The sequence below is a fragment of the Corvus cornix genome, chromosome 3 (assembly GCF_000738735.6).
Source record: "Corvus cornix cornix isolate S_Up_H32 chromosome 3, ASM73873v5, whole genome shotgun sequence".
NCBI lineage: Eukaryota > Metazoa > Chordata > Aves > Passeriformes > Corvidae > Corvus > Corvus cornix.
Genome location: NC_047056.1, coordinates 108,255,797 through 108,282,428, shown reverse-complemented (window position 1 = coordinate 108,282,428; position 26,632 = coordinate 108,255,797). Strand labels below are relative to the sequence as shown.

At 44.0% G+C, this 26,632-nt stretch overlaps 2 protein-coding genes across 6 annotated transcripts in view; one reads left to right on the top strand and one right to left on the bottom strand.

Annotated features, from left to right (window-relative positions):
* The window catches only part of ITSN2 (intersectin 2), an 81,772-nt gene extending 73,786 nt beyond the window's left edge, over window positions 1-7,986 (top strand). For 3 of the 5 annotated variants that reach the window (XM_010393251.4, XM_039567964.1, XM_010393250.4), the window contains 10 exons: window positions 236-342; window positions 978-1,161; window positions 1,742-1,840; window positions 2,000-2,167; window positions 3,016-3,228; window positions 3,933-4,054; window positions 4,599-4,681; window positions 4,842-4,925; window positions 5,219-5,392; window positions 6,512-6,669. In XM_010393251.4, coding sequence (XP_010391553.2) covers window positions 236-342; window positions 978-1,161; window positions 1,742-1,840; window positions 2,000-2,167; window positions 3,016-3,228; window positions 3,933-4,054; window positions 4,599-4,681; window positions 4,842-4,925; window positions 5,219-5,392; window positions 6,512-6,669 — 1,392 coding nt within the window. Of the gene's footprint in view, window positions 1-235; window positions 343-977; window positions 1,162-1,741; window positions 1,841-1,999; window positions 2,168-3,015; window positions 3,229-3,932; window positions 4,055-4,598; window positions 4,682-4,841; window positions 4,926-5,218; window positions 5,393-6,511 lie in introns of all 5 variants that reach the window. The other 2 variants (XM_039567963.1, XM_039567961.1) reach the window with 1 other exon arrangement.
* On the bottom strand, window positions 7,267-17,339 carry FAM228B (family with sequence similarity 228 member B). Its single transcript, XM_039567966.1, has 6 exons — window positions 17,249-17,339; window positions 14,090-14,194; window positions 12,004-12,075; window positions 11,156-11,353; window positions 9,011-9,088; window positions 7,267-8,618 (listed from the first exon to the last, which is right to left on the bottom strand). The coding sequence occupies exons 2-6, from the start codon at window positions 14,180-14,182 to the stop codon at window positions 8,592-8,594; spliced, it is 468 nt and encodes a 155-aa protein (XP_039423900.1). The 5' UTR covers window positions 14,183-14,194; window positions 17,249-17,339; the 3' UTR covers window positions 7,267-8,591.
* Between the last annotated feature and the right edge of the window lie 9,293 nt (window positions 17,340-26,632).

Sequence of the window (26,632 nt, the reverse complement as noted above, 5' to 3'; positions counted from 1 at the left end):
CTGCTGAGCTCTCAGCCTGCAGGTCCCAGTGCTTGTCCTCGCTTTGCAAGTGCTGATGCTGGTGTCAGAATGGGGTCACACGCTCAGGGGAAACAGCTGTCACAAGTGCTAGTAAGGAATTGCTTTTAACTGCTGAGAAATTAGACACTGTGCATTCAAAAAAAGTCACTGCTGGGCTAAACAAGAGACTGAACTGTTTCTGTTCTCTGAAGAATTGCTCATTTTTTGGCTGCAGGTTTTCCAAAAACCAGTGGCTGATTCAGGCTGTCTCACAGAAGGAGAAATGGGGCTGATCTTTGTTAACTGGAAGGAACTCATCATGTCAAATACGAAGTTACTGAAGTGAGTACTTACCTGCAGTCTTACATTTTCCTTTTCATTATTCTGTCGTTCCTTTCCCCAGGAAGTTTTCTGGGTTTGCAGTCAATGTTCTGTCCTTGCTGATAATTTCCTGTGCATGCTTGCATTCAGAACAGCTAAATGCAGTCAGACTGCTTCAAAAGGAGTTGTATTAAGAGAGAGGGAGAAATAAACAGCAAGAACAGATGCACATTTGCTGTAATACCTTAGAAATAGAGCCTACACAAAAGTATGTGCATGGGAGGTTTTCTTCCCAGTTTTCTGCAAAACAACCTTTTATTCTCTAAAAATAATCTTTAGAAAGATAAAGTGGCTAATAAGTTACTGAATGGGACGCTGGTTGAATATAGAGATTGATGCTGACTCTCCCAGAAACCTCAAAGGAGAGTCCCAGTCCCCCAGGCCCCACCAGGCAGATTGTTCAGCTCAGGATGTTATGTCAGTGACTTCCTGGGGGTTCAGGCAGGACCCCGGCACCTCCTGGAAGCACCTGCGCTATGTAAGGAAATTCACCTCCCAGGTCTGTGTTCTTTCAGAGGTGGGTCTGTAAGGGTTGTGGTTTAGGCCTCACAGACTTGGCAGCAAAGTTGGATGGTGATTTCTTTCCTCGTCTGCAGAGCCTTGCGTGTGCGTAAGAAAACCGGGGGCGAGAAGATGCCGGTGCAGATGATCGGGGACATCCTGGCAGCAGAGCTGTCCCACATGCAGGCCTACATTCGGTTCTGCAGCTGCCAGCTCAACGGAGCGTCCCTGCTGCAGCAGAAAACTGATGAAGATGCTGATTTCAAAGACTACTTAAAGGTATTGGATTCAGTAGCTTTTGTGCCTTCTCCTTTCCTCAATGACAGGAGCCCATCTAACCAGCATTGACCAGATCAAAATAATCCAGAAGAATAAAATCCTGCAAAAATAGCTAAGAAGCTTCCAAGGCGTATTTATATGGTGACCATGGCTAACACTGTGTGTGCACTTTATTTACAACACTGTCTTTCTCTCTGGCTAATTTACTTAGGCCATAAAAGGAGAATTGCTAGAACAGTTGACATCAGGCATTTGTTTCTTTCATTGCTCTGTTCTTTTTCAACCTGAGTGGAGCTTGTGATGTCAAAATAAAATCTGGAACAGTTTTGAATGTAAGGATTCTGCATGAACAATGACCCTGTGATTTATGCTGGCGAAGCATCTGGGTGCAATGACACTGCCAGCTTTCCTGCTTTTTCTAGATACAAGTAGTGTTTGCTTACTGAAAAAATCCAGGATCTCTTCGAATGCCTGGAAAAATGAATCTGATGACAGAATTTTCAGTATTCAGTGTCAGTGATGCAACTGTTTTCTGATGATTAATGCAATGTCTCTGTTAAATCTCTGGGTTGCACCACAGAAACTTGCCCTGGACCCTCGCTGCAAAGGAATGCCCCTCTCCAGCTTCCTCCTGAAACCCATGCAAAGGATAACGCGCTACCCTCTGCTCATAAAGAGTGTGAGTACCCCAAGGGAGGTTTTGTAGCTGAATGCTTTGAGTTTGATCTCCATAGCAAAAGCCAAGATAAAGGCTTGTCCCTTTATGAGGATTTCTCCGACAAGCACTTGTGCTTACCTCTGCTTTATCTTGTTTTCTTCCCTCTTTGACCCCCACCAGATTCTAGAGAACACTCCAGAGAACCACCCAGATCACAGTAACCTCCGGCTCGCCTTGGAGCGTGCGGAGGAGTTGTGCTCCCAGGTGAACGAGGGCGTTCGTGAGAAGGAGAACTCGGACAGGCTGGAATGGATCCAGGCCCATGTCCAGTGTGAAGGCCTTGCTGAGGTACCTGCACTGATGCTCTTCAGGGCTGGGGCTTTTCAGTGTCATTTCAGAAAGGCTGGGGAGGGAATGGGGGTCCTTGCTCACATCCCTTATTGGAATGTGACCCACTGCTGAACTCTAGGCAGGGAATCTTTTCTTGAATTCTACTCACAGCCATAACGTGATGAACCACTGTTTTTGCATGATTTTAGTGGCAGAGAAATCTTGATTTATCAGCATAAAACCTGATACCATTTAGACTATTAAATGGACAGAAATAACTCTTCTCTCTGAACTCCTGATCATGCTGCCACTGGGCTAAGTCAGGTGTTCCTGTGGAGGATTTCACTTAGTGTGTGTTTCCCAGGGTTTTCTTCAAGCAGGAACAGAAGCCATCAGTGCTAGATCCTCCAGGATATGCGGTGTTCAGGCTCCTGTACCTTTCAGGACAGCCTTCAGACTGAGGTGTGTGTGACAGTTCTCCACTGTCTGCATAAGGAACCAGGGCTTGACAGGGCATGGTCTGTCCTGGTTCCATCACCTAATCATCTGTAAGAGGTGACCTGCCTGCAGCCTGTGCAGCCTCTTCTTAAACACAGCTTCTGGACTACACAGAAGTGGCCATGCAGTAAATGCCTTCATCTGGTCATCCCTCTGTGTTTTTGGTAAAGCTTAAATCTGCTCTGAGGTGGGAGTTGTGCTGTTGCCATGGCTGATTACATAACAGTTCCCTTCTCTTCATTTATAATGGCATTCATTAAACAAGAGAAGAGCATTTTGAGCAGCTTGATCAGTCTCCACAGTGAAGAGGAGCAGGAGCTGATGTCTGCACAGACTTGCTGCCGCTAATGGATTTTGTCTCTTCCCAGCAACCTGTGTTCAACTCCCTCACAAACTGCTTGGGACCACGGAAGCTCCTGCACAGTGGGAAGCTGTACAAGGCCAAGAGCAGTAAGGAGCTGTATGGATTCCTTTTCAACGACTTCCTGCTGCTCACCTACATGGTTAAACAGTTTGTGTCTTCCGGATCTGATAAACTGTTCAGCCCCAAATCCAACTCCCAGTTCAAAATGTACAAAATGGTGAGTGAGTCAAGGTGCTCCATGGTCATGTTGGTACAGTGGGTCCTGGCTTCTGATTAGGAATGCTGCTCTCCCACTGGGATTAGCTGTGTGGCCCCTTTTGGTGCCACACGGGCATGTTCCGGCAGACAACTTGAATGAATACCATTGGCTTAGTGCCTGGAAAAGGACAGACTTCTGTGTTTTGGTTTAACAAACACTTCCATCCACTTTGGGGGGAAAGGGCAGAAGTAGCATCATGCCTGAACAGCTGAGTGGGATGTTCAGAACCAGAAGCCTTGACTTCAGTTTGCACAGGTTCCTGCATCCACAAGAAAATTCCTGTCCTTCAGGAAACAGTAGAACATGCAAAATTTTAGTCTCTGTGCCCAGACAGTGTGTGTTCTCAAGATTTTGAAACTGGAGATGTAACTTTAAGTATCAGGGCTGCTTTCCCACAGACAACCTGAGAGATTCCTGGGATTTCCAAGATCCACATTGCAGCTCTGCTTACACAGTCCTGCCCCTTTCACAAAGCTCTTTGCCTAGGAAAACAGAATGGGGTGAATCGACAGAGTAGTTTTTCTCTCAGCCCTTTCTTGCATCCTTTACACAGTGATCTCATTGTTTGTCCTGTGTCCTACTTTCATTTTCCCTACCGTAAACCAGTGCATTTAAACATCCTTGTAGAATTTCTGCCACAGTGACGTTTGCTTTTCTTTCAGCCTGTTTTCCTTAATGAAGTCCTTGTGAAGCTGCCCACAGACCCTTCAAGTGATGAGCCAGTTTTCCACATATCACACATCGACAGAGTTTACACACTTAAAACTGACAACATTAATGAGCGGTGAGTAGTGAAAATGCAAATCTGAGTTTAAACTTGTTGATTGATGCTGCAGGCTGTGTTTCCAGTGAGCAGACACGGGCTCTGAGCTCAGGAACAGAGCTGGCTCTTGGTCAGGAAATAAACTCACTCGACTCTCATTTGAATGAGAAGTTTTCTCTGTTTTTGTTCTGCTTATGTGGCAGCTCTTGCAGCGGAATCCAGACATATCTGCTTCTCCTTGATGTTACAGTTGTATAGAAGAATAGTTTAGGGCTGCAAAATCCAATATCCCATAGACTCTTCCCCAGTCCTGGGCAGTCTTTATTGTGACCCAGCAGTCTTTAATAAAACAGCAGCTCCACGTCCATTTATTTAGGCTGATTTGGAATGTGGCATAAGATTGAATCCAAAAACTCCATCGCTTTAGTCCATGAACTGACTTGATTTGTGGTGCCTCTGAAACCTAGGGAGAGGAGAATGGCGAAAGAGAGTGGGGTAGAGTCACTGATACTGAAGACTTTGCTGCCTGTGGGATGACCCTGACTGTAGGGATTGCTCTTTACAGGACTGCCTGGGTCCAGAAAATCAAAGCAGCGTCAGAGCAATACATTGAAACAGAGAAGAAGAAACGTGAAAAGGCTTATCAAGGTACCCGCCGAGTTCTGTATTTTCCTCTCATCCACCTGGGTACAGGGGCAGGGCATTTCCTGGAGGATGCCAGTGTCTGTGTAGGATCTCCCTCTTCAGATCTATTGCCAGTTCTTAGAGTCCCAACCAATCCATTTATTTCTGACCTCTTTGTTCTCAGCTCGTTCACAGAAAACCTCAGGAATAGGACGCTTGATGGTGCACGTGATTGAAGCAACAGAACTAAAGGCCTGTAAGCCCAATGGTAAGTGAGGGAAACAGTCTCAGATCACTTTTATTCCTGTAACATTTGGAAAGGCTTGCTGAGAGGAGTTGGTCATTTGGAAAACACTGTGGTTTGTCTACAGTTTCTTTAAGAAATAAGCATTCTTTAGCTTCAGAGGACTGAGTGAAGAACCAGCTCTGTGCTGCTCTGGGATATAGGGATTGCCTGATCCCCATCTTCTGGCAGCAGCACTGATATGTATCCAAGCAGGCTCCAGATGGAGGGGGTGTTTCTGCACTGCAGTGGGGTTTCACTCCCTGTTCTGTGTTTAGGGAAGAGCAACCCGTACTGTGAGATCAGCATGGGCTCACAAAGCTACACTACCAGGACCCTGCAGGACACCCTAAACCCCAAGTGGAACTTCAACTGCCAGTTCTTCATCAAGGATCTTTATCAGGATGTCCTGTGTATCACCATGTTTGACAGGGATCAGTTCTCACCTGATGGTAAGTGTGAATATTTAGGAAAAGAATGGGTTTTTGTGAGCTGGGGTAGCCAGTTCCTCAGCAGCAGTTTCAAGAACCTGGAGGTCTGACTGCTGCCTGAGAAATGTCGGGTAAAAACAATGCCTTAGTACTCAGGAGGTTCAGTAGCCTTCCAGAGCCAGTAACTCCAGGCAGTCAGATTTGATCCCAGTCTGGCTTTTGCATCAGACACAGAATTACTTTCTTCTCAGACTGAGGAGACAGACAAGTTGAAAGCAGAAGTTCTACTCACAATAGGTGCTCAAAAATAAGGTCCTGGGTTATATTTGCACAGCAACAGCTTGATTGGCTTTCTTGTTGCTTGGAAACTGAGCACGTTTTTGGCAGTCAGTTGCTTCTCATATTCTCTAAAAGGTTAAGTGCTTTTTCAGGGCTCTGACACACAGTCAATTATTGCAAATTTGCAGGGAACTGCCTTGACCTGAGATGCCATGTGTGTAACTATAGCTCAGGCTTTTCTCCTGTGAGTTAACATGAGTATGACTGGCTGCTTCTTCCAGCTGGACAGCTGAGTCTTGTTCTTGGTCCATGGAACCTTTTAATGAACACACACACAAAGATGTCATATAAGAAATAGCCACACAGAAGGTGTATGATTTCTGAATGGGACTGTAAACCTACCAGTAGCAGTAATTGTTGAAGGTTGTTGTTCTTGTGAAAAGCACGGTATATAAGCATAATTAAAAGTTGGCTGAGCCAAAATAGTTGATTTTTTTATTGTCTTTGAGCACCTCAGCTGATTTGCAAACAGGTTCCATTACCTAACTCTGACCTACTAGCTCTGAAACTGAAGAACATTTGAAATTGTGTTTCCGAAAGGGTATTTTCTAAGAGTGTTTTTAAAGCCCTTAGCTCAAACTGTGATATCCTAATTCCATGGCATTTTTCTCTTCTAAAAAGGCCCTTTTTTATCACTGCTGGCTGGTTTACCCAGGGCTGGGGTCCAATCAAACCAGAACCCTGGAAGTAGTGCTGCGGAACTGAGCATGTACCATACAGCATTGCATTAACCTGAATCACTCAGATTTTCTAAGGTTAATGTCTTCACCTAATGAAATTTCTTATTCTTTTGCCCAACAGATTTTTTGGGTCGCACTGAAGTTCCCGTAGCAAAAATCAGAACAGAACAAGAGAGCAAAGGCCCCACAACTAAACACTTACTGCTGCATGAAGTTCCAACAGGAGAAGTGTGGGTGCGCTTTGACCTGCAGCTCTTTGATCAGAAAACACTCCTCTAAGAACATTTTTTTTTAATTTATGAAGGACAACTGAAGCTGACAACCTGAACATCTTTTGCTAAAAGACTCCTTGCCCCACGCTGGTTATGAAGCAAGAGTTCCTGCTGCTTCCCTATTTCCTCTTAGTTCCTGGTTGTGCTTAGTTCCTTGCAGTGTTCCGAGTTGTTGTTGATCTATGCAAACACAAATGTTACTGTAAATACAGTACTATAGCTCAGTGCCTTTTTATGATGTTGAAATATCTTGGTTTTGCCAATGTTTCCATTTTCAGGGCTATAAAAAGTATTATGTAGTAAATGTGGAACCAAGCTGTTTGTATATTTTACCACTTAGTCTGACAGACAGACTGAGGAATGGTTTAAGCTCAGCACTAGAACCATTCCATTTGAAATCTTAAAAGTGATACCCACTGGAATTTTCCCATCTCAGGATGATAGTTTTAACAGTTAAATGCTGAAGAAGCCTTAGCACTGGAGAAGTCTCCCATATATTGTATATTCTTTAAGAATCAAGTATAATTCTTTACTTGACTTTAGTTCTGCACTGGAATCAGTAACTGCTACTTGATTTTTCTTTCTGCTTCAGTTTGATTTATCATTCTCTGCTGAGACAATGTGGTTGTGAAGAATAACTAGAAAAAAAAATAATTTAAATACTGTGACCCACAACAATGTGGCAAAATACTCTTCAGCTCTTCGGGTTTTTTTCCTAAATATAAGTTATTTGTGTACATTTCCTTGGTCTTGCAGACCTCCATGTGAATCTTGAAGCTTTGACATTGCCAACATGTATATAGAGAGTAAAATATAAGTTTATTAATTTGTCTACAGATGTTTATTGATGCATAATGATTTTAAAAAAGTATATTTTATTGTACAGGGGAATGTGAAATAATGAGAAAAACTTATAGGATTTGTTCAAGAAAAGTTTATTACAAGTTTAAAAGGTTTGCTCTGGGGAACTGTCACCCCAATATAAACCTGTAAAATGAACTGGTTGAAAGCAAAAACTTTCTCTTGACACCAAATCAGGGATGGTTAAAAAAAAAAAAGAAAGTTTGTTTATAAATATTTTATACATTGTAACCATTTTACTGCCTCCTTAAACTGCTTTGTTGCAGAAGCACAGCATGTAGTTCTGAGCAGCCTGTGCCCTTGTTTGCCACGGGCGCAGAAATTCCTCCTGAAGTCTGGCAGTTTCCCACCCAGTTGCCATCTGTGCACCCTCCTGTTACTGAGTCAACCTCTATTACTTTTAACAGTTTTCTGTGGTTCAGTATTTCTAATCCTAAATAAAACTCAAATCTTGGCAACTCTTGAGAGATTGTGTCTGTACAGTGGGAGTTTGGAGGACAGAGAAATTCTGTTTCCAGGCTTTGAGCCCAGAGCTGCTGAGCAGCCACACCAGCAGGGAGATGGGACTGCACTGGCACAGGAGAGGGACTGGTTTGAAGGCACTGGCAGCAGCTGCTGCTCAGCACTGACTCCCCAAAAAGCACCAGATGTTTTGTACAGCATCACTTCCCCTCTCCTCTCCCCTACTTATTTCCTGCCTTCTCAAAACACCAGTGTATGTTAAAAGTTTGATTTACCTCTTGGACATTGTCTCCAGGAGAGAACACCAGCACTGTCTTTATTGAGCTCAGCCTAAGTTAAACCTCCTAAAAAGCAGGTTTTGGCCTGTAGAGCATTGAACTGGAGCTGGCAAGAAGAAGAGCAGCATCTCAGACATTTCTCTGGCTGCTGGGTAACAACATTTCAGAACTGCATGTTTGAGACAATTAGTTTATTGCAGTTTCCCCAAAGATCTGGCCTGTTCTCACTTGCTTTGGCAGTGCATGTGACCTATTTTGTAAAGGGTACCTTTGATGGCTGTGCTTGCTGCTCTGGTCAGCTGGAGGACAGGTGACATCATTGGCTCTGTCATTGTGCTGGTTGGTGACTTTCATCCTTGAAAGAGAAGGAAAAACTGTTGCCATGCTTCCGTAAAGATCAGCTGAGCTGTCAGGTTATTTCCTGCTACAGAGCACACACCGAGCTTGCCTGGGAACTCTCCAACCCTCCTAAGACAGGACACCCCCCATGCTGCCACAATGGATTTGAAATGAGGAAAACAAACCTCCCCCCTGCCTTTGTTAGTGTGCCTCAAAAACTGGGCTTAGTATGGATCCAGACTGTGTTCTTGGTGAAAACCATGCCCAAACACCCTTGGGCTTAAATGCAGTAGGAGCTAGTTAGTAAAACTAGAATGTGCTCCTCTACAGTAGCCTCCCAGCAGCACATCAGTAAACATGCTCTATTAACTTTCTGCTGCTCCAGTGGGACTCCAAACCTCCTCACACCTTCCAGCAGTCTGTGCACGTCTTCTGGAAGAATGGATCATACTCTGATGGGTCATAATGGTCCAAAAACACATAGCCCTGTGGGAGAAGCAAGTACTGGGTCAGTTCTCAGAAGCTATTGGTGGTACAACAGTGAGAGCAGCCAGGCTGGGCAGCCAGCTTCTGGGGTGGGACACAGCCAGGCATGGCATGAACACAGCACCAGAGGTGGTTGGAAAAAGGATTCCGAAATTTTCACACACTGCTCCTCAGAGAGAAGGTGGCTGAAGTGTAACAGGAAAATTCCTCTATCTATTTTAATTTATCACAGGCATAAATACATAATAAATTATTTCATGAAGCATCCAGAAATAATTACAGGCTAAAATGCTGACCTTAACTAGGACAGTCAAGACAATGGAAATTTTGTTTATTGGAAAATGTTTTTCCAGAGAAGGAAGCCCTGAGATTGGCTCAGTTGGTCAGAGCCTGGTGCTAATAATACCAAGGTTGTGGGTTTGATCCCAGATTGGGCCATTCACTTAAGAGTTGGACTTGATGATCCTTCTGGGTCGCTTCCAACTCAAAATATTCTGTGATTTCAGCAAAACAGATATTAAAAATAAAAGAAAAAACAGGAGCAAGTAAGCCCTCACTAGCCACAGTCTTAGACAGGTCATTGGTCTGCAAGATGCCAGGTCCAAGTCTGGGTTCATGAGGTGGCTTTTCCACCTATACATTAGAATAAAGACCTGAACCCACAGGTCATGGTCCAGGCTACAGCTCCATCTCATCAACAACCCTGCAACAGGATAAGGAGAAGCCTGATAACATGGAAGAGAGCATGAGAAAATGGACAAAAAGAAGGGAAGAAAGGAAAAACACATCCAGAATTAACCATATTAACTAACCCACACAAGTGTCTCAAGTTCTGCAAAATTTATCATATGCTGCCACAGTTAATGCAAACTTATGCAAGTAAGTTGTCCTGTAACTATGAAGGGCCTCAGCCTGCTTTTCAGACTTGCTGGTGACAGACCTGACACCACACAGCAAGGAGAAAAGGTAGAGGCTGATCACTGGTGCTGGTGCTCCCCTTCAGGCAGAACACATCCCAGTACATCAGCCATTGCTTCTGGAGGACACCCAGCAAATTCCTGACCTGACACAGAAGCTTGCAAGGTGAATTGATGCAGACCCAGGTATGTACAGTACACCCAAATATCCTAAATCCCAGGACTTCAGCAGTAGGACTGGTTCAGTTGTTATTCCACGCAGTTTAAATGCACGGGTCTGTCACATCAGGCCTTTGAAAAAGAGATCATTTGGTCTCATTAAAACAACACAACTCCCATGACGTTTTCATTTCTGGATGAGTAGCTTGCTTACAGTCTCACAACTCCACTGTGCAGTGGTTTCCACAGACAACAAATGCCTGCTCTTGACAAAATACCATTATTTTTGTGGCAGATTACATAACTACTTTTTCTTTTTTTCATTCCTGAGGTGCAGAAAGTTTAGTAGTGAGATCTGATACTCAAGAGTGGTGTGAAATTAAGAGCAAAATGAAGAAAACTAACAAGTATTTCTTACAGTGACTTCAATTTTTGTGAATACTGAAACACATGCACCTACAAAATCCATGGGTTGGGTCTATTACCTGCATGCAGACTTAAGAAAATTGTATTCCCCCATTCCCATACTTTTTTCTTTTATGAAGCTTCAACAGTAGCATCCAAGACCACAAAATCATTTCACTTGTGCTCTGCCAATGGAGAGCAGTACTGTGTAAGCTGAACTCCTGAGACATGAGAGTGCAGCCCACTCCCTGCTCACTCAGCCTTTGGTTTCAGCTGACAGCTCAAGGTTTTTCCACTAAATGGTCCAGCCCACAGAGGGAAACACACCCCAGTAGGGTGTGTCATCATATTCAGACCCCAGCACATGTTCACTGCACCAAGCAATGCTGCTGTTCATAGCTGATGGTGAACCTACACAGTTGTAACATCACCATTACAGAAGTCCTTGGGAAAAGTAAGTAACAGGCAAGGTGTATCTCAACTCCAGGTTACTCAACAGACAGAAGTAACAGCTAAACCCCTGATCTTATCTGCAACCCTCTGTATGCAACCCTCTCCATGACAGAAATGTGCTTCTCACTGATACCTTCTTTGTATGGTAGCTTAAATATTGAGAGAATTGTTCTTGTCTTCTCTTCCGCACTTCTTCCTCTGACTGGCTGTCCATTTGGTTCTTCATTTTCTGCATAAATGGCTCTGAAACATCCTCAATATATTTTTTGTAGAGGATCTCTGTCCTTCTCAGATCTAGGAAATCACTGTACTTCAAATACCTGTCCACCTCCTAAGTAAAAAATGGAAAATAAAAAGCATATGAACTATTGGCTGATGACATTAAAGATTCCACAGGTGAAGGTTTGCAGCTTGGCTGATCTGACTGCTCACTGCTCCAAGGCACCTGTTTTCCAGCCCTTCCTTCTGCTGCTCCCTCTCTCTACTTCCCACCACTTGCTTCCAAGCTCACCCTTTCAAGAGCTCTGGAATTCAGACCTTTAATTTTTGAAGCTGTGGTGCAACACTGGCAGAAAATGACTCACTTTTCCCCATCAGGTTATTGAGCTGAAATCACTGCAGAGCAGGGGGCTGCAAGCACCAGACTGTGCAAGACAGGCACCAGGAGAAGGACCTTCCCTGCAGCACTGGCAATCTGCTGGATCAGATCAGAGCAGCCCTCCTGCCCTCTGCTCACGGCACCACTGTCACCAAGTAACCACACCCACAGAACAAATATTAGGTGCAAACAGGCAGTTCAAGTCACCTGTGAGTCACATTTAGGGCTACTACTTCAGTCCTATCCAGAGGAGACTGAAAAGATCAGAAGCTCATACCTCCAGATTAGTTTTCCAAGAACACAGACAGCTAACATTTTCTCATGAATCACTGATTGGAAACCATAAGCATTGGCACGCAGGAAGGCACACAGCAAATTCTTACCCTCAGAGAATTTTCTCTGTCCAAGATGCACTGAACAGAAGCAATGATGTCTCGGCTTTGATCAGGTGCTGCCTAACAAAACAGCAAAAAAACCCAACATGAGGTGAAAGCAGGACTTAAGAGTAGGTGTTAGATTTACTTTTGAATTCAAAATAATTACTGTTGTCGTGATTAAAGGCATATTATACCACAACCCAGCTGGCAAATCCTTGCAAGATTTGCTCTGAACAGTTGGGTTAAATAGCAACAGAAGAGTGTTGGAAGAACTGGAAGGAGAACTGGAATGTACATGCTCAGACCATACACCTCCTTGGCTGTTCCTCACCATGACCAAACACCACTTGCTCCTTGCCACTGTTTCTCACCTGTGCCAAACAGGTGGCTCCTTAACTCCTGCACTCTAGACAAAGAGTACAGGCAATGCAGACCAAATCTATCATTTGGGGATGGAATGCATTTTATTACTAATTTCCACAGAATGGAATATTAGCCTGCTACTCCCTGTGCTTAATACTGATTTTTAATTCCAATATACAGTGTAGTTTTCAGTCATGTCTGCCTTGGCCCACTGACCAGCTCCACACTCCTAAAGGTTTATTACACTAAGATGAGCAGGACCTCATCAGAGCAAGCAAGTAAGAGAGAAATAGTACTAAAAAACCCACCAAAAACAAATGAGAAAGAGGAAATCTAAATTTCTGGCATGTTTTAAGACCCTTTCATCCTACTATTTGAAACAACTGGCATGTTGTATTATGCCTGATGAATTTACTTCACATAATCACAGATCCTTTCTAAAGCCAGCACTGCAACAGCAGCACAAAGACATGGCCAGCTAAGAACACTCCAGCTAAGAATCATCACTGGTGAACAAGATGAAAGTTTTCCTTCAAGATGATACATATTTGAAGAATCCCTAAGAATCGAAGGAGTTGGGTCTCCTTTGGCGAAAGGAATTAAGTCTCTTCTCCCTGGAAAAGCGCAGGCCCAGGGGGAGCCTCATCCCAGTACTACTTACAGGGCAGCTACAGAGAGGATGGAGGCTCTCACAAGCTGCAGGAAGAAGACAAGGGGTAAGAGGTACCAAGTTGCATTGGCAGATGTTTCATCTCAACATAAGAAATAAAATTTTAAGTGAGATCAATCATTCACTGAACAACCTCCCCAGGGATGTGGTGGAGTCCCCATCACTGAAGGTTTTCCAGGTGCAATTGGACAGGGAGCTAGATACTCTCATCTGCTGTCTCTTTCCCATGAAAGGCTGGACCAGATGATCTTTCAAGGTCCCTTCCAGCCTGGGCTGTTCCTTGAGTCCATGATTCTAACTAGTCACAAGCTTGTTTCAGGTTTTATGGGAAACTTTTCCACATACCAAACTGCAAGTAACTCAATAAAGCTGCCTCAAAAGGATTCAAGAGCTCAATAAAACCCACTGAATCTGCTGCTATTTCCAGAGTTCTCTGTTTTTCTTCTCCATGACAAACACCTCTCAGATTTTACAGAACTTTGCAAACAACAATTTTTCATTCTTCCCTTCATAACTTCGTTTCCTTCCTCCACTCACACCTTCACATGACAGAAGCCCTTCCTTCTGTGTTAGCCAATCTTTGGCAATATTTTCCTTCCCAAAATGTCTGCTGCAATCAAAAGTATTGGCTGTGCCACTCTGCTGGTGCTGAGGAGAACCTCTGGATAAATGTGGATAAATGTAAAGAAAGGAAAAGGTCAGCATAAAAAGGCAACCTTCTTTACAAAGATCAGGTTCTCATCCAGGTTCCACAACCAAGCCACAAACTGGGATGGAATGGTAACAAGTAATACAACTGCAATAGCCATTTCTGAGGGTGCTGTGGAGGGACAAACTGAAGCACAAAGCTCCTGCTCAGGGCTCACACACGAGTTCAGGCACATGCCAGGGATGGCAGTCTGGGAGCACAAACAGCAAACACTGTCCAGGATTTCAGTGAGACTAAGTGGTCAGTTCCAATACAGGTCCCAATTACACACAAATACCAGTTACAGATACTGGTTTTCTGTGTTCTTCACAGTAGAACCTACAGCTGAAGGAATGCTGGGGGTCACTCACCTTCCAAGGCTGTTGCCGACTGGGTTTTCTCACGGGTTTCCCATTTGCAAATCTTTGTAGCCAGGGACCCTCTGGGCTATTCACACTACCCATGGCTAGATTACTCTGGGAAACACAATAAACAGTCAAAACCATATAAAACTATTGTATTAACAGCAAAAACTTAGTTTTCTTACAATTCCTACCAATCAGTGAAACAAATCTCTAAAGGAATTCTAATTGCTGATACCAGCAGCATTTTCCTGTCACAGTAAGAGAGATGAAGTATCAGGTTTACAGACAGATACTGCCTCTTGTGGGACTGTCTGTCCTCATCTCCACAAACCATGGACAGTACATTTTGTTTCAAAGAACACTGATTGATAAATTATTTGAAAATGCCTGTCAGCTTTGGAAACATTTCAGAGTTATCAAATTTCACCTCTGGACTTATTATTTCTTTCCTTTGTGCCTTTTTCAATCACACTAAAGTCCCTTTCAAGTAATTGCTGCATCCCACTCCAGGGATGGCTACATTTTAGTGGTTTTTGAAGTTAGTTCTACCAGATGAAGCTTATGCTGAAGTGCTAACTCAGCTCCAGCCAGAAAATTCCATCTTCTCTCTTGTATGTGCATCAGGATATCTGGGCTGATTTGTAACAGAGACAGTGGAACCACAGAGGCAAAATGCCCCTTACAGGAACCTCCATTTAAACCCCTATTTATTTCAGATTCACTGGAGACACACTGCTTCCAGGAAATAATGGATTCACAACATTACTTAGGTAAAGAGTGGAACAAAAGAAAAGATTATTTCTGCAGAGATACTGACCCCAAGTCTTCAGCCAGATCTTCCAGTTATTAAAAAAAAAAAAAAATCTGGTCTTCAGTTAATTTTTGCAGCACCTACTTAAAAGAATCCACAAAACCTCTCGGAATCGGGTATTCATAAAACAACATTTTTTGTACAAGACAACATTTAAGAGTTTATTCTGTCTAATCCAGCACTTTAATGAGAATATCTGACTCCCAGCTGACCTCTCTTGAGTGCAGATTCAAATTTCTTACCATCAATTCAAGGTAAAGTCTGTAATCCAGATCTTTATTTGTTTCTGTTCATACTCCCTGTTCTTGTGCACTGACAGAAATATCTGCTGGGATATTCCTGCATACTCACAGAAGTGCTTTCCTGTCTTTTCTGACTGAAAGGGTCAGAAACCACAGGAAAGCATATGTTGAAAGGGACTTCAGGAGGTTACCTGGTCCCAGTGCCAGCTTGAAGAAGAGCAAACCTCACAGAACCAATTTCTGATACAAAATTAACAGCAAACAGCAAGGACTGAAGAGCATCCGGGTACCTGAAGTGCTACAGATTTGGCATTACACAAATCCAACACATCTTCCTATGAGCAATACACCCCCCCTACATGTGCAGGTGCTACGGGCTCCTACATCATGCCACCATTTACGGATTTCCTTCCACTCCAAGCAGTTTTGTTCTCCTGAGACAGGGACACTGTAAATCCCTAGACAAGCTTGAGATAAGGAAAATACATATTTTGGTATTTCTAAGCTTGTAAAACAAGTAAAACAAATAAAAACCCAACCATTACCCTCCTTTCTCTGTTTTTAGTAGCTAGTATTAAGACTCCATCCATCTCACAAAGAAAGTCTGAGCACAAAGCAAAGGAGGTGTTTGACCTCCTCAGAGAATTGGGGCCCCAGGGGAGACAGAACAGAGCAAACACAGAAAATCTGCCTCTGCAGCAATCTGCCTTCCAGAGCCCACAAGTGGTAAAGACTCTAGCTGCAGATTCCACCCTCCTCCCACACCCCTCGCCCCCCCACCCTTCATAACTCAAGCTGCTACTGAAAATCCTTTCTTTTTCTGCTGTCTTTGGAGTCTTGCTAGGAGATGCCAACTCTCCTCTCTGCAAAGGCAGGGCTCACTGATACGAGACAGCAGCTGTTTTGCAGGTCTTGAAACTAAAGGCTTAATCACAGGCTTAGACAGAAATAGAGCAAAGGATTTTCCAAAATCTGAGTGGATAAAACAAGCATTTAGTTTGCAGTCTGCAATGATGCAGTCTGCAGATGCCAAATCCCATGAGCAGGTTGGCTGTTCTGTATTAAGACATTCGTTTCACTGTGCCAGATCCCTGGAAGTGTTCAAGGCCAGGCTGGGCCAGGCTTTGAGCAACCTGGTCTAGGGGAAGGTGCCCCTGCCCATGGCAGGCAGTTGGAACGAGATTATCATTAAGGTCTCTTCCAATCCAGACTATTCTGTGGTGATCAAACCTGAGAATAACCTTGCCTAAAAATTCTTGCTAGGCAAACACGCACCCTTCTGTGCTGCCAGCAGTTTAACTCTGCAAGTTTTAAAGACAGGTTTCTCTTCTTTCCTCAGTAGTAAAGCAAAAGGTTCTCCTCCAAACACCCACCTGCTTAAATTCACACTCTCTGTGCCCAAACACGAGTCTTTGCAGCAGCTTTGAGGAAACACACTAACCACTCTGTGACAAATGTAAGCACCCTCACACATGCTTCAGTCCTCTCAAAAGCCCCGTTCAGCCATGTAGGCTCACGTGTCACTGCACGATGTCACCCTGCATAAGCACAGCTGGCTGCCTTTACTGGTGCCTTGGTCCCCTCCGATTGCCTCAGGTGCAGGGAGAGAACAGTAAGAGAACCAGTCTCTAGTGAGAGCAGGGCAGCTCTGTGAACACAACCTCAGACTGTGAATGCTGAGCTAACAGATAAGGCGTGTATGCCCGGAGGGTCCTGGCGTGGTCCTGCAGTTCGGAGGCAGCGAAGGCCTCAAGACCGGCGAAAGGGAAAGGGCGAGACCCCTCTAGGCCGAGCTTGCCCCGCACCCTGCTGAGGCGGGTCCCGCAGGCCTCAGGGACGAGGAGGCAAAGCTCCACTCCCACCACCCCCGTGCCGGGATCCCTCATTGGGACCGGTGGGCACGGCCTCGGTACGCCCCAGAGCTGCGACTGAAGCCACAACCACCCCACAAGACCCCGCCCCGCTGACGGAAAAATGGTGGCGCGGCGCGCCTTGGCGGAACCTCACAGAAGTCGAAACGCCCCTCTGTGACCTTCCGCCGGAAAAAATAGTCCCGCATCCATCACCCACACCCCCTCGAGACGACGAGACGCCGCCCATGAAGACACGGACCCGGATACCCGTGGGGACAGGGACACAGCACCCGTGGGGACAACGGCACGGCAGCCCTGATCTGGCTCCTAAGAGAGACGGGGCGGAGGCACGGCCGGATCCCTCCGCGCCCGGCGGCGCAGCGTCCCGCGCTGCCATGGCAACGCCAAAGCGCGCGCTCCCGCCGGCAGGGCTTCCCACCAATCAGAGAGGGAGCGCGCGGTGAGTGAGCCAATCAGCAGCGAGGACAGCTCAGCCGAGCCGAGCGGGGCCGAGCCGGGCTCCCTGGTTTATACAGAGTTCATTAAATTGTATTGTAAGATTTCACACATCATCCTGCAGTGCTGACCATGACACTAAATTTGAAACTGGAATCAGCCAGCGATACCATCAGGTGAGGGGAAAATGTCAGGGTTTTTTCCCCCAGCAGTGCTCTGGTCTCACCATAGAGACACGCAGCTCTCACTGTAACTGTGAGACCACGTAGAGGGGATGTTTCCTCGAGCCCTTTATACTTGATTTTCAAAATGTATTATTATGATGGATTTTTCAGTGCCCCAAGCAACACAGGACTCTGTGCCCTACCAGCCTGCCAGTGCCCTGGAATGGGGATCCCCCTGCACAGCCCAGCGTGGGTCCATTAACCTGTCCAGGGACCTTGTGACAGCAGCGCATCAGAGTCAAATCCCTCACTTCAGTCTGGAAACAGAGACCCCCTCCTGGCTCACCTATGCTCTCAGTCTCTGTGTTATTAATTTAGTCATTTTTATCCACTGCCAGTGTCTGCCAGCACCCTTGAAGGACTCAGGCTGAGCAGTTTAAGGAATAACACACTTTATTAACACATACACTGGTCACAGAAGACTGTCACAGAGTCGGGGCAGAGATTGTCACTGACAGTGCACTGACTGCAAGAACAAGTTTGACGCAATGCACAAACAGGCTCTGATCACCAGTGAAAGTCTGAGATAATCAATCAGCATGCATAGAGTAGGGATCCTACCCAACAGGTCTGCCCACGGGGGAAAAACCAGGATCAGCCCATCAACTAATCCTAGAAGTTATGTGGAGCCTTTCCTAACTTCTCCCTCTCTTAACTCACTGTTACACTTAGGTGAAGGCTGAGTGACTCTAGTCACACATACTTTTGTTCCCTCTCGGTGTAAAATTCCCTCACTTTGCTCCTAAAGCTATAGTTAATAAAATAGAGAGCATGTGCTCAGGGAGGGGTGGTCATACTTTGAAGGTGGGTAATTTTGGGATGGGGGTGTGCGACCCCACAGTTGCTGGTTCAGGAACAGGACATCTTCTCCTCTATCCTTTGGTTGGCAGCTGCTGTGCAGTTTGTCAACTACGCGGTACCACCAAGTTCCCATTCCTGCAGGGATTACAACAGAGCCTGGCCATGGGGTCTCCACCCCACTCCACCTTAGTTTCATCCCTCCTTAGCATCTGCTTCAGGCTGCAGGGGGTGTTGCATGGGGAACTATCATGGAATGAATTCCGTGCTTGCTCACATTCCCTCCTAGAAGTAGCAACTGCATTTTACCCTAAAATTTCCTAATGTTACACCTTCTCTTAGAATGTGACTATAGTCTCAAGACTTTTTCCCCAGATGTCTCTATAATTTTCCCCCATTTTGCCACTTAATCCATCCCGTGACTGTAATCATTCAAGCTTTACAATATCCAAATGGAATTGAAGAATGTGTCATGCATTTGTATTGCATGGATCATCTGATGTTTGTAGGGGTGGCCAATAGGCTAAATGCCTCATAATAATACAAACTTTAACATACAATACCTTTATCAAGACAAAAAGCAAAAGGGTTAGTATCAATAAAACCAATTCCTGTAGCAATTGGTGATCATCCAAAGAGGGTATCCCACCAATTATGTCCTGCATCTTTCTTGGCTGTTTCCAAAACATGATGTATTTTCTCCACATCATCATGGACAGGGATCAGAGTCCTTTGTCCATTTGATTGAGCTTGTTTCAGCAATTGTTTTAGATCTTCATGTTGTACCAGTTTTCTGCTCAAGATGAGATTCATTCCAACAGGGGTGGGCAGCAGCTCTTGAATCAGCATTTAGTAAAACCATAACAATTGGTAAGATGTGACAGGAGATGGGTAAATAAAATCACATCCTGTAATTTCAATGAACTCCCAAACACAAAAATGAGTGGTTACTTGTATCTACACTAACATCTATGAGTACGGAATCACAAAGACTTCTCATGCTTCTGTCACCAATGTGTACAACTAAAAACGTTTTCAGCGATTTCACTGGGATGTGTCTCAAAATGACAAACATTTTTGTTCAGTGTCAAGACAAATGTCTTGAGCTTTGAGCGTGTTACTTTCAAAAATGACTCCAAGTTGCTCTTGCACAGTGACATCAATACCTTGCCATTTTTTTTCCATCCTTTTGGGCCCATAGACTATGCTCCAGGAGACAGAGTATGGTCCCACTGTGATTTAACCCTCACACAATGATTGGGTAAATAATACATACCCAAGCATGGTGTACAGTTAACACAAAAGCTGTGGCTGTGCTGTCAGTGGTATCAATGGTAAAATTGACTAAATACCACCAGGACTGGAATTTCTCTCCAAACTCAATTGCATTATCCCAAATCACTTTTAGAATTTTAATGGATAAGGTACCTTCTTCACTCCCCCTTTTAATTGTGGCTGTCATCAATTGCATCCACAGTTGGGCTTGGATACAACTAAGACCAAAGAAGCATTGTTTTGTTCTACACCAAGTTCACCTATGATCAACAGGTTTTTTGCCCTCCTGCTGAATTAATACATCCAATAAAAGTCATTGGTTACTTCCCAGAGCCAGATCGTGGAGGGTGTTTCAATTTGTTCAGATCATTAGTTACCATGAATAGTTTGTTCATTAATCCTTCAGAGTCTATGCTATTCTGAACTCCCAATCCTGTTCCCAAGATGCCAGGCACATCAATTTTTGCCCACTTTTGAGGAAAGAGGGTTCAGTTATGCAACCATGCTGTCCATTCTGCATAAGAGGTCCTCAGGAATGGGGAATAAACTGGTTGGATTGTAGAAATATTAGTTTGCTTCAACAATTTAACTTGAGAGACTATGGCAGGTCAAACAACAGCTGTTGTTGACCTGTATTTTTTATCACATATGGTCCAATATCAGAGACTTATGGATTGCTCAGGGTTGGATGGCTGGGTTGCAGGACTACATTTCATGACATTTATTTTAAACTCCCCCAGAAATCTGAATTTCCTGTTTCACACATCACTCTAACAGATTAGATTAAGCAAACAATCCTGACACTTGCTTTCACATGACACTATAAATTGTTCTGGTCCAGTTCCATAGCTACAGGTGCATTTAACTGATTGATCTACACTTCCCAGTAAGGTCAGGACCAGGCACTGTGGTAAGAAGGGTATGTCTCCATCACCAATGGTCAGGGTGAGGAAGTACTTTCCTGTGTGGTTGTTATGTGACTATGAATGAAGGTAAGTTGCAGTGTCAGGGTACAGAATGATGGCACAAGTCTGGCCTGTATTACAGCTAAGATTAATGACAGTATTCCTTGTACACATTTAAGAGTAGTGTGGGCTAATTCATCCATCCATGTGCAATTCATCCAAAGTTCCTGTCAAAAGAGAAAAGAAAGGAAACATGCTCGCTTGAAAAGGCAACCAGCGGGCTTAAGTAAAAGGACTGTGAAATCCATTGAGAACTGATTCAGTGCATTTTTCCTGAGCAATCTCCAGCTTCCCATGCATAGAGGTTCTTGGGGGTGACTTGGGGGTGACACTGGCACTTTTCCAGTTTGAGGCATTTGTACCAATACAGGTCGTCCAGCATAAAACCCAGTAGGGTATTTCCAGGCTTAGTGTGGACCTCTGGAACAGTTTTGTTAATGGATGTGCAGGAGGGTTCCATCTGTTGTTCAGTCAGTAAATGGTGTCAGACAATCCCAGAATCATGGGTTTTATCAAATCACTGAACCAACCCATTAGTACATTTAACAATACCATTGGGATTATATGGATTGTGAAATATGCAGCAGATTCATTCTTCTTTGGCCCAGTCTTGCACTATTGTACCTGTAAACTGGGTCCCTTTATCCTCTGGAAGGAGAGATGTACTGAACCTTGAGACACACCTTGAGATTACTCTTTTAGCAGAGGTGCCTCCAGAATATGGAATGGTTGACTGGGTGTAGGTAAAAACAACAGCACACCATCAATGTCCTTTTGTAATTTAGATACTTTAACATTCCCTGCAGTGATTGGCATGATGTCATTAATGCCTTCAGCATGCCTGCAACTGGCACTGAACCTTTACAGGCTGCATCTGGAAAGCTGAATGATCTCATTCTGTCCTCTCCTCATCTGTTCTGCTTGTTTCACCACTTGCACCAAGGATAGAAAACCTTTGCAAAGATCTGAATATCTCATTTTGGTGTCACTGAAAGAGTGGGTCAGCCAAGTGGACAGGACCAAGCTGTTGGAATAATCTTTTGTTAATAATTCTAATGCATTCATATGATGGTCAGCCCATTCCCATGGTTTTCCCTTTTTTAGCAAATTGTAATCAGGAAATATGGTTGCACCAATAATGCAAAGCTCCTAAAACTTGTGCAGCTCTTTTGCACTAGATGGATTCTGTCCATGTTCTAAGTTTTCTAGGGTATCCTGGTGATGCCGAGGCAACAACATAATGCTTGAGCTATGCAAAAAGCTGTAGCCATGCAGAAAAAAGTATTTACTTTGTAACAGGGTATGTGAATGAAGCACTTTTTAGAAATCAGCAAATTTAGCAGAACAAGCTAACTGCAAAAGCTAACCACTGGCTATTTGAGCAGACAATGTTATAGAGCCTGTGCAGGAAACAGGGGTGAAAAATTCAAGCCCAAGGAAGACTTATGAGCCTTCATGAGAAACGACCACCAGGAGTTCGATGACACCTTGTGCAGAAATCACACATGTGCTACAAGGGCTGACATAACCATGTGATTGGAAAATACATTGCAATATGAAGGTCAGGAAAGTATAATGTGCACATTAAGTAAAAAAAGTATAAAAGCTAGTGCTGTGCGAAGAATGGACGAGTGAGTTTGTGGTGGAGTTCTCCCCCTCACTCCCGGCGTCGAATAAACAAATACCTGCCCTACAGGCCTTATAGTATGGAGTAGTCTTTTCTTGCCTTGTTTTCAGGCACCAGTCTGGAGACCCTGTGGCAGGACGGGACTCTCTGCCCAGCTGCAAGATCCATTGGAGTTGGGGACTCCCTTGGCGCTCCCCGAGAATTTCTCGGAGGGACTCCATGCTTCACCAGCTCTCTGCGGGGGTAGACGAGGACCAACTGCAGGAAATTTAAGGCATTTGTTGATTGTTCTTGAATTTTGTTTCTGTTCTTGGTTAAGTAACTCCCATAAGATGTGGGAGGTGTTCCATGCAGGGCACTGTATCACAGGTGAAATTCCTGAAGCTGATACAAGGGGTTAGAGTCCCCAAAAGAAGTCTAATGACTTCTGATAATGGCCTTGGAATTTTGGGTTTGATTGTGGTATATTTTGTATTGTAAGGGTAGTAGTTGTTTCCCTTGTATGTTTTAAGAAGCTCATTTTGTGTCCTATCGTACCCAAATTCCTTGTGGATTGTGTAGAACATGTAACCCATTTGTTTACACTGCTTGTTGGTAGTGTAAAAGAGAATATTGGTGCCAGGTGACTCAGAGACACCCACTGTGTGTTAAGTGTAGTATAAAGGGAATAAAGATAAAAGAAAGGAGAAGAAGTACTAATGCATACTGATAAGTGTGGAAATTGGATAACATTAAGAATAGGTAACACAGGAAGTAAAGATGTTATTAAAAGGAGTTCAATAGGATGTATTTTAGCACATTGGAAAGATCTGGGAGGAATCCCAGGGGGTAATTTGAAGAAAAGTAATCTGATTAAATACTGTAACCAATGGTGGCCTTTGTATAAATTAGAAAGTGGTGAAAAGTGGCCCCCTAATGGAACTTTAAATTATAATACAGTGTTACAGTTGATGTTATTTTTAAGAAGGAAAGAAAAATGGGATCGCGTGATATATGCAGACATGCTTTTTACCCGGAGGAATAAACCTGAGTGGCAGAAGGAATGTGGCATTAATTTGGCCCCACATGATCCATTGGTCCTAGCTTTGGAAAGAGATTACAGGGGGAAAATAAAGAGATGTTGTTCAGCATGTAGTACAGGGCAGAGATGTTTGAAGTTGGCAGAAAAGCATAAGGAAGACAGTGTTACAGATGTCCAAGACTTACAGCCGAGTTACCCCAGGCCAGCTGTACACTCCCACCCGCTGCTCCTCCCCCTCAATTAAGCCCAAGTGGTAGTGAGGATGAGATGGATGATCCTGGTGAGGGGACAAGTTCAGGGACGCCCAGTGACAGCACGCACAAGGAGTAAAACCAAGAAAGCTCTGCCTTTAGTCGCCCCCTTAAGACAAGCAGTGGTTCCCACAGGAGAAGCTGTGCGGGTGAAGGTCTCCTTTTCTACTAGTGACCTGAATAGCTGGTTAAGAAGTTAAGAATTATAGAGAAGACCCTAGCAAAGTAGCAAAAAGGTTTGAGCTAATAGTCAAGACTCAAGACCCAGACTGGGGTGATACTGATTTAACATTGACAGAGCTAAGAGAAACAGAAAAAGAGTTAGTGATAAAGATGGTCAGAACACATGTGCAGGGACAAACTGCTAGTGCAGCCTTACAAGGTACAGTGGACCAGTTGTTCCCTACTGTAAACCTTTTGTGGGACCCAAATGATGCAGGCAGCTATGCAATGTTAACTAGATTCCAGGAACTAGTCAAATTTGGATTAGAAAATGCCATTCCAAAAGCAGTAAATTGGTTGGTAATATATAATGTTAAACAGGGACAGCATGAGTCACCCACTGACTTTGTGGACAGGCTCCAGGCAGCCATGCATAAATACACAACCCTAGATCCCTTGTCAGGTATGGGAAAGCAACAGCTAGTTTCCCTGATGTTAAGGCAATCTAGCCCAGATATCAGGCAGAAACTTCAGAAGCTGAAGGAGCCTGTAAATAGAGACTTAGAGGCATTAATGGGAGAAGCATGGAGTGTGTACAATAATAGGGATAAACAAAAGAGGAGAGAACTCACTACAGCCATAGTGGCAGCTGTAGATCAGCACCAGAGGGGAGGACATGGGTATGGACAAGGCAGAGGCAGGGGTGGAAATACCAGAGGCAGAGGAGGTTCAAACCAGCTGCAGGCTAAGTTGGGGCCAAATCAATGTGCATATTGTAAGAATGAAGGATACTGGAAACTCCAGTGCCCAGAGTTAGCAGACAAAGTGCAAGAAACTATTGTAGCCACTCTAGATGATAATGAGTGACAAGGACCAGCAGGTCTTACCCTAGCAGACCCACTGGTTAAAATACAGCTAGGGAATGATAAATAAGTTGAATTTTTAGTAGATACTAGAGCCACATTTTCGGTCTTGAATCAAGCATTGATACCTAAAAGTGAAAAACATATTCAAGTAATAGGAGCCACTTGCCAGACAGAAAATGCATTCTTCCTGAAACCACTTAAATATAAAATCGGGAGGAAGATGGGAATACACCAGTTTCTTTATTTACCTAACTCACTCAAATCTCTGCTATGTAGGGATTTGCTTGAAAATTTAGAAGTAACAATTGAGCTTAAAGAAGGAAAAATGAAATTTTAAGGTACCTGAAGACAAATTGATCTTAGCATTAAGACTGACAATTGACACAGAACCAACAAACAAAAAGAACTACTTAGAGCAAATATTGAATCAGTACCCAGGAGTATTGGATCCTGATACCCCAGGAAGATCAAAACGGGCAGACCCAATTAAAATCAAGCTACAGACAGGAGTTAGGCCAGTAGTCAGAAAGCAATACCCTTTAAGGTTAGAAGATAGAAAAGGAATAGAGCCAATAATCAATAAATTCCTGATATTAGGATTGTTGAAAGAATGTGAGTCAGAATTTAAAACTCCTATATTACCAGTAAAGAAACCTAATGGAATTTATAGACTAGTGCAAGATTTATGGGCAGTTAATGGAATTGCTAAAAGTATTCACCCAGTAGTTGCAAATCCCTATACCTTGCTAACTGAACTTCGAGATGATTTTATTTGGTTTTCAGTGATAGATCTTAAAGAAGCTTTCTTCTGTCTGCCACTTGCAGAAGAAAGTCAAAATATATTTGCTTTTGAATGGGAGAACCCTAGAACAGGCAGGAAAAACCAGCTTACCTGGACAGTATTACCTCAGAGGTTCAAAAACAGTGCCACAATTTTTGGGAATCAATTGACTAAAGAATTAGAGCAATGGCAGTCTCCGCCTGGAGAAGGAACACTCCTAAAATATGCAGATGATTTGTTAATTGCTACTGAAACTACTAAAGAATATTTTGAACGGACAGATAGCCTTTTGAATTTTCTTGGACTGAATGATTATCAAATATCTCAATAGAAAGCACAGCTGGTGCAGCAACAAGTGACCTACCTCGGATATGAGGTCTCCAGAGGACAATGGTCCTTGGGAACTGCCTGGAAGGAAGCAATTTGCCAGATACCTAGACCACAGACCATAAGAAAACTCCCTGCTTTCCTTGGAATGACAGGTTGGTGCTGACTGTGGATATACAACTATGGCTTGATTGTGAAACCTTTATATGAGCTCATGAAAATTTCTAAAAATACCATGATATGGACCCCCAAAGCAAACAGGGCCTTTGAAAAATTGAAGCGTGAACTCATGAGGGCCCCTACTTTGGGGCTTCCTGACATGAGTAAGCCATTTTGGTTATTCTCACATGAGAAACAGGGAATAGCTTTAGGAGTTCTGGCACAACATTTGTGTCCTTACAAAAGGGCAGTAGCCTATTTTTCTAAACAACTAGATACTGTGAGCAAAGGCTGGCCCGCCTGCCTTAGGGCAGCAGCAGCAGCAGTAATCGGGAACATTGAAGAAGCAAGGAAGTTTACACTAGGACACTAAATGACTGTCTTAGTGTCACACACGGTGTCAGCTGTTTGAGAACAGAAAGGGAACCACTGGCTGTCTCCCTCGAGGTTTCTAAAATACCAAGCAATCCTGGCCAAATCTGATGATATTGAAATTCAAGTGACCAATATCATTAATCCTGCCTCTTTTCTGCACAGAAAGTCTGAAGCTGAACCGGTAGTACACGACTGCCTAGAGACCATGAAAGCTGAGTACTCCAGCCATCCAGATCTAAAAGAGGAGCTGCTCCCAGATGCCGTGAAGTGGTTCACTGATGGCAGCAATTTTGTGAGACAGGGAGTGCGAATGGCAGGGTATGCTGTGACTATGGTCTCAGAGGTAATTGAGTCAA